Source organism: Rhopalosiphum padi, chromosome 2 (assembly GCF_020882245.1).
Source record: "Rhopalosiphum padi isolate XX-2018 chromosome 2, ASM2088224v1, whole genome shotgun sequence".
NCBI lineage: Eukaryota > Metazoa > Arthropoda > Insecta > Hemiptera > Aphididae > Rhopalosiphum > Rhopalosiphum padi.
Genome location: NC_083598.1, coordinates 48,393,462 through 48,406,753, shown reverse-complemented (window position 1 = coordinate 48,406,753; position 13,292 = coordinate 48,393,462). Strand labels below are relative to the sequence as shown.

Genomic DNA, 13,292 nt, shown 5'->3' with positions numbered 1-13,292 from the left:
CAGTTGTTTTATGTTTTATAGGCGCGAATCGCCGCATTTTATAATATTATATTGGCGCTAATCGCCGTCAGTTGTTTTATGTTTTATAGGCGCGAATCGCCGCATTTTATAATATTATATTGGCGCTAATCGCCGTCAGTTGTTTTATGTTTTATAGGCGCGAATCGCCGCATTTTATAATATTATATTGGCGCTAATCGCCGTCTTTTTTACTTATGCGTAGACGCGAATCGTCTAACTTATTATATTATTTATTTTATTGTTTGTGTGTGTGTGAAATTATTCATATAGGATAGATTTGGTAGCAGCTGGCCAGCCGAGCACCGACAATTTGTGAGTTTTTCCTAAATTATTATCTTATTTATATTTTTTAAAGTTGTGCCAATTACAATTTTATTATACATTATTATTAATACTTAGCTGTATAATATTATTATTTATTATTTGGTTGTGCCGAACCGGCAACTATTATATTATTATTTTTACCTGTTGGGCCAAAAGGGCCGTAATTTTTATTATATCATATATTTTTACCATACCTACAATTTGCGTTACCATTTTTACTAGAGTTACCTATATCCGTTTAGCATTTAAGTACACACACACAATAATACACATCTACACACACCACCGCACACTAGCACTCTTTGGTATTGCTCGGCGACCCCGTCCACTTCCTTTGAGTCGCTATACAGTATACACACATACACACATCTACACAGGTCGGTCGGTGTGTTAGTGCAGCGCACGAAGTAATTAGGTAACCGGGCGCGCGTATTATTATCTTATGCTCCCGGCCCGTACATTTGGTGACCTCGACGTGATTTTTAATATTAATTTACGGCGCATCATTGCCGTTACATAATTTGCATTGCACGAATTGCAATCAGTTTTTTTTGTTACCTACATTGTTATATTTATAAAGTCCTGCTTTCTGTTATTATCATATTTTATTCGACAGCGCGTGCCATCACAAGGTCAGGCTTATTTTATTATTAATCTTGTATATTTTAACATACGCCTTTGTGTAAGCTGCAGAATATTGTTGCACTGTCGCTATCTCATTTGTAGTCAAAACGAATTATTTGTTGAATATAATATAAAATGCCCTTAGACGAAACGCAGAGAAAGACGTTAAGTGATTTGATTAGGAAGAGAGGGGTAATAAAGGCGTCATTAACGCGTATTCGTACATTTGTTACCAAATTTAATCCTAGGGAAGATGCTATTACACTATTAGAGTTCAGACAAGAAGAGCTGCCGCATATCAACAAAAAGTTTGATGAAATTCAAAGTGAAATTGAATTTATAAATTGTGATGATGACGAAAAGTCTAACCTTGAAAGAGAAGCTTTTGAGAGTGACTACTTTTCCATCAGGTCAGAAATGCAAGAAATAATTAATTTTGAAAAAGGCCATACTTCGTTGCCGCATAATGTCTCAGCGAGCTCATCTGTGCATACTCAAAGAGCCAGACTTGCACCAATATCTCTACCAAGCTTCGAAGGCGATATATTAGAATGGGAGTCCTTTTTTGACTGCTATAAGGCAATGGTGCACAACGATGATTCATACCCCTCGGCTCAGAAGTTCTCATATCTAAGATCAACACTCAAGGGACAAGCATTGGACATAATTAAAGGCATACCAATTACAGATGCTAATTATAATGTTGCAATAAAAAGGCTGCAGCAGCGATTTGATAACAAAAGTCTGGTAATCCAATCGCATATCCGTGCAATTCTGGACACCCCACGGGCGGAGGCATGCCAAGCAAGAGAGCTGCAAGACCTGTATTCAAATATATCCGCTCACGTCGCAGCGCTCGAAGCACTAGGTCAACCTGTCAACCAGTGGGATGCCTGGCTTGTTACAGTTGTTCTGAGAAAACTGGATTATGCAACCAGTCATGAATGGCAAGTTAGAAGAACCAACACAGAGCTACCGAAGTATAGTGAGTTGCAGTTGTTTTTGTCTAGTCGTTGCGTTGCATTGGAGAGTGCGGAAACGCTCCAGAACACCGTCGATGAAGATAAGCGGAAAATAACAGCCAAGGCTTCCAACTTGAAATACAATGCTCATAATTATCCTAGAAAAGCTCTCTATACAGCTAATCATAATGTTGTGAAGTGTGAATGTTGTGCAGGCGATCACCGAGTGTACGCATGTAGCAAATTTAAAGAAATGCCAGTGGGAAGCCGGGTACAGATAGTACGAGAAGCAAGGTTATGTTTTAATTGTTTTTCGAACATACATATGGCAAATACATGTAAATCAAAATACAACTGTCGCGTGTGCAATGGTAGACACAATACATTACTGCACTATGAAAAGCATGAACATCAAGTCGCAGGGAATGAAGGAGATACCATTGAAAAGGAAGACAATCCAGGAGCGACGTCGCTTTGGGCAGCACAAAAAGTTAATCATGTCTTCCTAGCCACCGCTATAGTATCAGTGTTGGACCGACATGGTGAAAAAAGACCATGCCGAGTAGTTTTAGATAGCGGATCTCAGATAAACTTTGTCTCGAGGAAGATGGCCAAGCTGTTAAATCTTTCTCGCGAACAAGTCGAACTACCGATAACTGGGATAGGAGCCAACCGGGTGCATTCGACAGCATGTGTTACCATAGATGTATTATCCAGAATAAAAGAATTTCAAGTTGCTCTAGTATGTCATGTTCTACCGACCATTGTAGATGACCTTTCACCACACCCGAGTGGCATAGTCGACTGGAAAATACCCAAGGAATTCGATTCACAATTGGCTGATCCATTGTTCCATTCGTCAGGAGCTATAGACATGTTGATAGGAGGTGGAGTCTTTTTCGACATACTAGAATCTAGACGTGTTCGGTTAAGCGTTGGGTCGCTATGTTTGCAGGACACTAAGTTTGGCTGGGTCATCACCGGAGAGGTTGGAGCAGTATGCCTGCTAAACGTCAACTCTGTTGGTCAGTCGTTAGAAGATGGATGGATTGCAGTGGAAAATAGTAAAGACGCAAATGCCAATGACTTGTCTAAAACGAGCAGAAAGGCTTTAGACGTAAAGGCAGCAGCAAGACATTTTCAAGAGACTGCGAAACGCAATCAGAATGGAAGATTTGTGTTACGATTACCATTAAAATCTGAGGTTAAAAACATAGGAGATACTTTAAGTATGGCTAAATCAAGGTTTTTAAGCGTGGAACGTAGACTGCAGCAAGACGAATCATTAAAGGAAGCTTACGTCAGCTTTATGAAGGAGTATGAAAATGCAGGTCATATGCATGAGGTGCATAGCAATGATCCAGTTGCCGAAAACATTTTCTATTTACCTCACCATCCAGTCGTAAAATTGTCGAGTTTAACAACGAAGCTACGAGTCGTCTTTGATGCGTCGGCCAAAAGCTCCACTGGAGTCTCACTTAACGATGTTCTTATGTGTGGGCCTACAGTACAAGAGGAGCTGTTTAGTATATTGATACGATTTCGAGCGCATCAGTATGTTATAACTGCGGATGTAGAGAAGATGTTCCGTCAGGTAGAGGTTTCCAAAGAAGACCAGGATTTGCAACGTATAGTATGGCGAGAGAATCCAAGTGAGAAGCTGCGCATCTACAGGTTAACAACAGTCACTTATGGTACCACATCCGCATCGTTTATGGCAACTCAATGTCTAGCGTCGCTTGCTGAAGCAGAAAAACTAAGATTTCCAAGGGCAGCGAAGGCAATACGTAGGGACTTTTATATGGACGACCTAATGACTGGAGCTGAGACTATAGATGAATGCAAGATGTTGCAATTGCAAATCAGCAACATTTTAGATTCAGCCAAATTACCGCTTAGAAAATGGTGCTCAAACTCGGCGGAGATATTCAAAGGCGTACACTCAGTCGATAAGGAGCCATTATTTGTAATCAAGATAGAAGCAGATGAGATAGTAAAATCGCTCGGTTTATGTTGGAAACCAACACAGGATGTGCTTGGATATCAGGCTGTGCCCGCGGCTAAGAGTCCAAAATGTACAAAAAGAATATTGTTATCAGACCTTAACAGGATTTTTGATCCGCTGGGGTTTTTGACACCGGTACTAATAAAAGGTAAAATATTCCTACAGCAGCTGTGGCAAATAAAGATAGATTGGGACCAACCAATACCGGAACACATAAAGGAGAAGTGGCTCCGATTCTACAAACAGTTCGAGGAACTCAGGTCATTATCGATTCCTAGGAAGTGCAAGCCGTTCAAGAGTGACTATAATGTTGAGGTGCATGGTTTTTGTGATGCCTCAGAAGAAGCTTATGGCGCATGCATCTATGTGCGAAGTAAAGGTCAGAATGAACAGTGGTGTTCGCGTTTATTATGTTCAAAATCAAGAGTAGCGCCAGTCAAAGGGGCCACAATACCACGTCTAGAGCTTGGTGGCGCCCTGGTGTTAGCGCAGTTGGCAGAAAAGGTGGCACTAGCATGGGAATTGGATATCAAGGATTTCTACCTTTGGACAGATTCCATGGTGGCACTGGGTTGGATCCGTAGTGAGGACACCAGATTTAAGACATATGTGGCGAACCGCGTAGACCAAATACTTGAGCTGACGAATGCACAGCAGTGGAGACATGTAGGAACTGCAGATAATCCGGCGGATATGCTGTCCAGAGGTGTACTGGCAAGAGAACTAAAAGACTCTGAACTATGGTGGAACGGACCACAGTGGCTGAGCAACGGCGATGATGGTTGGAAACACTCAACTACAATACTACCAGATGACGATACATTACCAGAAATACGAACGGTTAAGCTCACACTCGCCGTGACTAACCAGTCTAGCGGATTGATCGAACACTATTCGAGTTGGCGCCAGCTTGTGAGAGCCGCCGCCTGGTTTCTGAAGTTTATAGATTTCCAAAGAACAAAAAAAGCTAACACAGTAACACAATATCTAAGTGTATTGTATTTAAAGAGAGCTGAAACTGGTTTAATAAGGCAAGCACAGTTGCATGAATTTCAAGCAGAATATACGGCACTAAGCAGTAGCAAGGAAGTGTCGGGACGCAGCAAATTAAAGGGATTACATCCGCTGCTTCAAAGCGACAACTTAATACGGGTTGGAGGACGGTTGGAGAACGCACAGATTACAGAGAATCAAAAGCACCCTATTGTGTTGCCCGCAGCCCACAAAATTACCAGGTTAATTTTCGAAGACATACATCAGGCCCTTCTCCACTGTGGGCCTCAAGCACTGCTAGCAGAGGTTAGACAACGGTACTGGCCGATCAGAGGAAGAAGCATGGCCCGCTCTGTTATAAAACGCTGTGTGATCTGCGTCCGAGCAAGGCCAAAATTTGAGTACCCTTTAATGGCACCGTTACCGAAACAACGCGTAGCCCCAACAAGACCATTTGCCGTCAGCGGTGTAGATTTCGCTGGACCTCTGACAATAAGAAGTGGTATACGGCGCCAAACAGGGATAAAGGCATGGATTGCAGTCTTCGTATGTTTCTCTACGAGGGCCATTCACTTAGAACCGGTTGTTGGGCTAACGAGTGGAGCGTTTTTAGCATCCTTACGTCGCTTCATGTCGAGGCGAGGAAAATGCACAACAATCCACAGCGACAATGGTACTAACTTTATAGGAGCGCAGAAAGAGTTAGCTTCATATTTGAGTGATTGCGATTCAAGCATGGCTCGTGAAGGAATAGAGTGGAAATTCAACCCTCCTTCTGCACCTCACTTCGGTGGGCTGTGGGAGAGCGCAGTAAAATCTACAAGGCATCACCTATCACGGATTTTAAAGGATGGGCGTCTGAATCTAGAGGAGCTCAACACGTTACTTTGCCAAATAGAAGCTTGTGTTAATTCAAGGCCTATGACTCCATTAGGCAGTGACCCCTCAGAACCGGGTGCTCTTACTCCGGCCCACTTCTTAATCGGTGGTTCATTGTTATTAGCTCCTGAACCCAGCTTGGCAGACGAGTCAATAGAACATCTGCGTCGATGGAAGTATGTGCAAGCATTAATGCAAGGGTTCTGGGCGAGATGGTATAAGGAATACCTGCCACAGCTCCAAGTACGAGGCAAATGGACCAGCAGTAAGCCTCCAGTGAACATTGACGATATAGTCATCATCAAGGACGAATGTACACCACCAGCTAAATGGAGATTAGGAAGGGTAATGCAAGTGCACCCTGGGAAGGATGGCATAGTGAGAGTTGCCACATTGCGACTCGGATCCGGTGCAGAGATAAAGCGACCAACAGTAAAATTATGCGCGCTTCCTACCGAGCGTCAACCGGAATAAGTTGAAAAACTTAAAAATTTCATTTTTCAACGGGGGGGAGGATGTTCACGCCTAATAGATATTTATTTAGACTTTACGTAATATTATATATGCGCGTTCCGGTTGCAATAGCCACCGCCGGCCGACACACACACACACACACTCACGCGCAACCATCCACTATTTTTATATTGTTTGTTTTGTTAATTATAATTATTATTTGTCCCGTGAGTTTTATAACATTAAATTATTTAAATGAGGGCGGCGTGTTATCTGCTCGCAGTGTAACACGGCCGCCGTAATTACGATCAGTCTCGATCTTACCTTCGTATTGTTACGCGGACCAAATATACTGTTTTCGTGGGCGCGAATCGCCACTTTTTAAATAATTATTATTGTGAGCGCGAATCGCCACTTATTTATATAATATTATATTGGCGCTAATCGCCGTCAGTTGTTTTATGTTTTATAGGCGCGAATCGCCGCATTTTATAATATTATATTGGCGCTAATCGCCGTCAGTTGTTTTATGTTTTATAGGCGCGAATCGCCGCATTTTATAATATTATATTGGCGCTAATCGCCGTCAGTTGTTTTATGTTTTATAGGCGCGAATCGCCGCATTTTATAATATTATATTGGCGCTAATCGCCGTCAGTTGTTTTATGTTTTATAGGCGCGAATCGCCGCATTTTATAATATTATATTGGCGCTAATCGCCGTCTTTTTTACTTATGCGTAGACGCGAATCGTCTAACTTATTATATTATTTATTTTATTGTTTGTGTGTGTGTGAAATTATTCATATAGGATAGATTTGGTAGCAGCTGGCCAGCCGAGCACCGACAATTTGTGAGTTTTTCCTAAATTATTATCTTATTTATATTTTTTAAAGTTGTGCCAATTACAATTTTATTATACATTATTATTAATACTTAGCTGTATAATATTATTATTTATTATTTGGTTGTGCCGAACCGGCAACTATTATATTATTATTTTTACCTGTTGGGCCAAAAGGGCCGTAATTTTTATTATATCATATATTTTTACCATACCTACAATTTGCGTTACCATTTTTACTAGAGTTACCTATATCCGTTTAGCATTTAAGTACACACACACAATAATACACATCTACACACACCACCGCACACTAGCACTCTTTGGTATTGCTCGGCGACCCCGTCCACTTCCTTTGAGTCGCTATACAGTATACACACATACACACATCTACACAGGTCGGTCGGTGTGTTAGTGCAGCGCACGAAGTAATTAGGTAACCGGGCGCGCGTATTATTATCTTATGCTCCCGGCCCGTACAAAAAGTATGTAAGTACCTTTTTATTTTAACTTATTAATTCTCATTAGCCATTGCTAACTTTTTGTAAAACTTGAACTATGACATAACAAATTTATGTTTAGTGGTTTAAATTTTGTATAATAAGCTTTTATAATTGAGCGAATGGAACTATTATAAAATTTAAAGTCATGAACATAATTACCTGAAAATGTTTTTAAATATAAAATATTTAAATTTTTAAACAAGTTATGAGTATGTAAAACATTACAGTTTAAGTATTCATATAACTTACTTAAAAATCAAAACACTGTAAGTAACATTTAAAAACCTGTGACAAACATGGGTAATGTTAATTTTTTTTTTTATTGATAATAAGTCAATTCACTCTAATATGTATAAACTAATAAACAAAGGTGAGCATTAAATAGTTAAAAAGTTATTTTTTTTTTTTAACTAATAATTAATAAAAATAAAAAATATTATCATAGTAAAATTATATTACTATACCATGTCAATTTATTCCTGTGCCATGAATATAAAATAATACTAAGTCTTAGAATTGTTCAACTTTTTGTGGTTGGCATCTACTACCTGTAGTCTACCTATCTAGAATAATAGTACACATTATACCTAGATATTACAGATTTATTAAGTATAAAATTTGTTGTGGATAATAGTCATAATTTCCACACATACCTAGATACAAGGTCACGTCTGGTATTATACAAATTAAATAACATATACTATTGCAGATGTTATAATATTATACCCATGTTATATCAATAAATACAGAGTTTGATTAATGCGTTAAATGATAATGACGGATGAGCAATTGATTTTTTTTTATGAGCTCATTCAATTATTAAATGTAACCAGGATATAGGATATATAGGTCCTAATAACAACAATAACTATTTGAAATTTGATAATAAAAAATAATATTTTAAATACAATTAATAAAAATTAAAGACTTTTAATTTGTTTAATTATTGTTTCATTTTAATTTTGAAATATCTATGTATATTTTATTAGATTGATTAACCAAATAAAACTATTATACCAAGTAGAGTTCTCAGATCAGAGCTTCAGCTTATAGTATAGAATATAGATACTTGATAAGCAGAACTTGTATAATTTGTAATCAAATGAATGAACACTGTACATATAAATAACACTGTAATTAATCACTTTTTTTAGATATAATATATTGAAAATTAAAAATTAAACATTAAAAAAAATTAAAATTTATGATAAACAAATAAATAGTTAATTATATAAGTAGTAATGTTATTATATTATTACAATATCAAGGAAAAATTAACATACAAGATTGTATAAAAATATTTTATCACAATACATGCCAATTCACCAAATATGGTTATGTCCATTTTTTCGTTTGATAATTAATTTAATTAAATTTTGATTTTTTAAAATTTATAAATACCTATACTCAAGTTTATATTTTCGAATTTTTTAATATTTTTTTTGTACTAACTTAAGATTGTTCTATTATTCTATAGCAATTTAATGTTCTATTTTTAAACGAGAACCCCCTTTTTTGTCTGTACATTATTTAGTGGATAACTTTTTTGAAAAAGTTTATATGTCTTTATTCAAAATTCAAACGATTATAGTATCTCTATCATTAAAATGTTTATAATTTATACTAAGGATAAAAGAATAAATAGTCCTTTAAATTGGATGTAATATTGAATCTAGTATTTATTATATTTGATCCATTTTTATAAATTATAAATGTTGAGACTAATATAAATTTAAAAATATTTTAATTTTTAATTACCATATTGTTTCCATAGACCACATATTATATTATCTTCAAACCTATTATCATGAAACTGTTATCCTTGGTAGTTAAGTACATAAAGTTAAAATAATAACTAAAAAATTATTCGTTCAAATTTTAATTTTGATATCTTCGTCATTTTCAAAAAAATTATCCGCGAAAAAATTTAGTGTAGAAAAGGGTACTACTCTCATTTGAAGAATAAAGTTAGTATCTCCACAAAAAAACTCTTTAGTAGTACAAAAAATCTGAAGAATTTTATAGCCTTAAGTATATATTATTTAAGAATTCCAAAAATTAGATTTTAAATAACTGCATTATTGGAGAAAATGTTGGTGCCCATGCTGGGGGAATCACGCTATATATTAATATATATCTATTTTTTTTATAAAAGTTAGATTATAGACGATTTCCCTGTATTTATAATAATAGTATAATATTATGTTACAAGCAATGGAACTTTCAAGGCTTTTCCCGTGTATTCAATTGTAAATAATATTTATTGTTGTCTATAATTACTATCCACCGTATTTAATATATAACGAAAAGGTAATTGAAAAATATTTCAGTTCTATTGTAGTATTGTGTATTTATTTAGAAGTTTTGGTAGTACCTATAAAGCCAGTAATTCTGTAAATATGAACTTTTTCAACGTTCCAGATGAATTTAAAAAAAATCCAGAACTCAATGAAGAAGATTTAAATCATCTAAGAGAATGGATATCCAAACAACCACACCTTCCACTCGTTACTGGCAAGTAATTATTTTATATTGATATAAAACCACCTAAGGTACATTATGTATTTACATAGGTAACCAGAAAAATATTCCCAATTTAGATCATAAAGTATACCTTATAATATAAGTAATATAACACTAAAAATATTTGATATTTGTCTTAGACTGAAAAATTATACTTCATAAAGATTAATGATACATTATAATATATGTACGTGATTTTTTAACCTAAAGCACAATAGTAGGTAGTCATTGATGATAAAAATGTTCAATAGTCATCACTCATCACTCACCTATCATTAATTCTTAAGATAACAGTTATTATAGTTACTAAAAATTATTAAAGTAGGTAACTCAAATTATATCACTGGTGGCTGGTTATATAGTGGTTTGCATGGTTCAATTTTGAAATTTGAACAAAGTTTAAACAATTTAGAACTTTACAGACTTGGATGGTATTTAAATTAAACAATTTTTTAAATACAAAGTAAAAGATTCACTACCTATATCTATGTTACATGAATGCTATTCATTTATTTATTAATAATGTATGTTTAGATATGCCAATGTGTCACTGTGACGCTGGTATTAATTATTATCGCATATTATTATGATTTTTAAAAGTTTAAATATTCCAAAAATTATACAACTGTATCTATAGTTCTTCATTGAGTTGGAAACATGAAAAGTGATTACATAAATTTATAATACGTATTTAAAATAGTTTCGTAGAAGAGTGAAATTCATTTCCTATTAAATATTTTATAAATTTCAATTTAAAAAATATAAAAACTTTTTATGAACATCTATATAGCTTTTAAATGTACAATAATTATACCACAAAAATTATCTTGCATAGCTGAGGTGAGCGATGCAAGACAAGTGCGATGTTAATATTATAATAGTTAGTGTTGTAGTCCGTGTCCGACCCATTTTTATTTATTAAAAGACTTTTACAGTTATTGCATGTATAATATACTATGCTTATATTATCTACACGTATTAAAAAATATCTTTGCAGCTTTATCTAATTTATTGTATAATTTATACATTTTAATTTTTAATTCGTTTTGATACACTAATAAAATTTATAAAATAAAATTACAGACGAACTCCTCGTGCTATTTTTTCATAGCTGTTTTTATCGATTGGAACCGACTAAAGTAACCATCGAGTCGTATTTCACTCTTCGCACTCATTCGCCCGAATTATTCACAAAGCGTGATACCGATGTAAAATCTGTGTTGGAAGCATTTAAAACTATGTAAAAAAAAAATTATATATATTTAATAATAAAATGATTGTTTACTCAGAAGTCCATTACTCTTTAGATCATTTTGTGCATTGCCGGGATCAACTCCAGATGGTTGCAAAGTTATATTTATATACGCTAAACGCGTAGAGGCAGAATTGTTTGTTTTAGCTGATTTCATTAAAGCACTCAGCATGGTGATCGATATGTTGCTAATGACTTCAGGAACTTTCAACGGACTAATAATTATTTATGATATGAAAGGTTTTAGTCTTAGTCATGTCGGTCGTCTTGGTATCAATATGATGAAAAAATACGTGTATTTCTTGCAAGTATGGCTATATTAGAAGAATTATTTTAAATTTTGATTCGCTACTTATTCTTAATTTTAATTTTAGGATGGATTGCCAGCTCGTCTAAAAGCTATCCATACAATAAATACAGCTCCGTTTATTGACATGATAAATAGTATGACAAAACCTTTTATGAAAAAAGAATTAACTGAGAAAGTAATTAACTATTTTTTATATACATATATATATATTAATTATTATTTATAATATTCAATGTTATAATGTAAAAAATATCTTTTATAATACAATTATATTATTTCAGATGTATTACCATTCAACTACAGATCCCGAAGCGATATTTGAATATATACCTAAAGAAATGATGCCAATTGAAATTGGAGGAAGTGGACAATCTTTAAAAAATATAAACGGTGGGTCTATAATTTATTGATTTCATAAAAATACAAAACATGTTAAGCATATATCTACAGATATTCCTATACTAAATGTTCTTTTGCATAAAATTAGATGATACATTTGAAAAAGTCAAAGAAATGAGAAAATGGTTCTTAGAAGAAGAAATCTACAGAGTAGATGAACAAAAACGACCGGGTAAACCAAAGACAGAAAGTGACTATTTTGGCGTAGAAGGTTCTTTTAAGACTTTGAATTTGGATTGAAATAAAATGTTATTGTTTTGGGATACAAGTTATATTTATATAGGTAAAATGGAGTATTAATATTTAATTATAATATAAAAGTTTTAGTTTTAGGTAGTATTATGTAAAATAAATAATAATAGGATAAATTAAAATATTATGCATGTTGTAGTTAATTATTTATAATATATACTCAGCATAGCGTAATATATATTCTGAGTCCAGGTTATCTTTAAAATATAATATGTAAATGCAACTATATTATAGTTTATAAATAATTGTTTGTAATTTTCGTTGATTTATAATTTTTTTTTTTTTTTGTTTATTCATTGCAGTGTAGGACGTTGGTGTCTTGGTGTCTCTATTCGTTTAATTGTTGAAATATTTAAATGTAACACAATATCAATTAATACAAATAAATAAAAAATTGATAAAATTATTCTTCGTTCCTGAAATTTATAATTTTATTTTAACTACTATAAAATCCGTATAAATTAGGGCTGGAATTATTTCAAATTTTAATACCGGAATCTAGTATAGTAGTATTTGTATATTACTACCGGTGTTTACAGTATTATACCGGTAATAACTGGAAATAATACTGTACCTTGGTAATTACCGGATCACGATGAATTTATACGTGTTTCCAAGTTTCCAGTCTAAGGAAAATTTAATTTTAACAACTATTTTAAAAATCATGTTTGTAACTATTATCATAGACCCTATAATAGTATACCTTATAGTAAAAGGTCTATGGTAATTTTTCATAATTGTTTTAAATAAATTTAGGTACCTATACAGTATACTGGTATTCTCAAAGGTGGGCAAGTTAATGAAAATAATTAACTCAAGTTGAGTTAAGTTAAGAGGATATAAGATTGATAAGTTAAAAGTTAACAAATTATAAATTTAACTCGATAAGTTAAAAGTTAATATAGAAAAAAATATCAACTTAACTCAGTTTAAAAAATGGTAATCTATT

The 13,292-nt window shown here is 34.0% G+C and overlaps 2 protein-coding genes across 2 annotated transcripts; both read left to right on the top strand.

The window, feature by feature from the left end:
• Positions 1-1,104: 1,104 nt before the first annotated feature.
• LOC132918983 (uncharacterized) lies at positions 1,105-6,282 on the top strand. Its single transcript, XM_060980337.1, has one exon. It carries the CDS (start codon positions 1,105-1,107, stop codon positions 6,280-6,282), a length of 5,178 nt encoding a protein of 1,725 aa, XP_060836320.1.
• A 3,648-nt stretch (positions 6,283-9,930) lies between these two features.
• On the top strand, positions 9,931-12,749 carry LOC132922920 (alpha-tocopherol transfer protein-like). Its single transcript, XM_060986668.1, has 7 exons — positions 9,931-10,121; positions 11,214-11,370; positions 11,438-11,690; positions 11,757-11,867; positions 11,974-12,082; positions 12,180-12,374; positions 12,646-12,749. Exons 1-6 carry the CDS (start codon positions 10,007-10,009, stop codon positions 12,329-12,331), a joined length of 897 nt encoding a protein of 298 aa, XP_060842651.1. The 5' UTR covers positions 9,931-10,006; the 3' UTR covers positions 12,332-12,374; positions 12,646-12,749.
• Positions 12,750-13,292: the final 543 nt, after the last annotated feature.

Coding starts and splice junctions, on each gene's coding strand:
- LOC132918983 (XM_060980337.1), top strand. CDS start 1,105: ATGCCCTTAGACGAAACGCAGAGAAAGACGTTAAGTGATTTGATTAGG.
- LOC132922920 (XM_060986668.1), top strand. CDS start 10,007: ATGAACTTTTTCAACGTTCCAGATGAATTTAAAAAAAATCCAGAACTC. Junction 10,122..11,213: donor ACACCTTCCACTCGTTACTG/GCAAGTAATTAT, acceptor ATAAAATTACAG/ACGAACTCCTCGTGCTATTT. Junction 12,083..12,179: donor ATCTTTAAAAAATATAAACG/GTGGGTCTATAA, acceptor GCATAAAATTAG/ATGATACATTTGAAAAAGTC.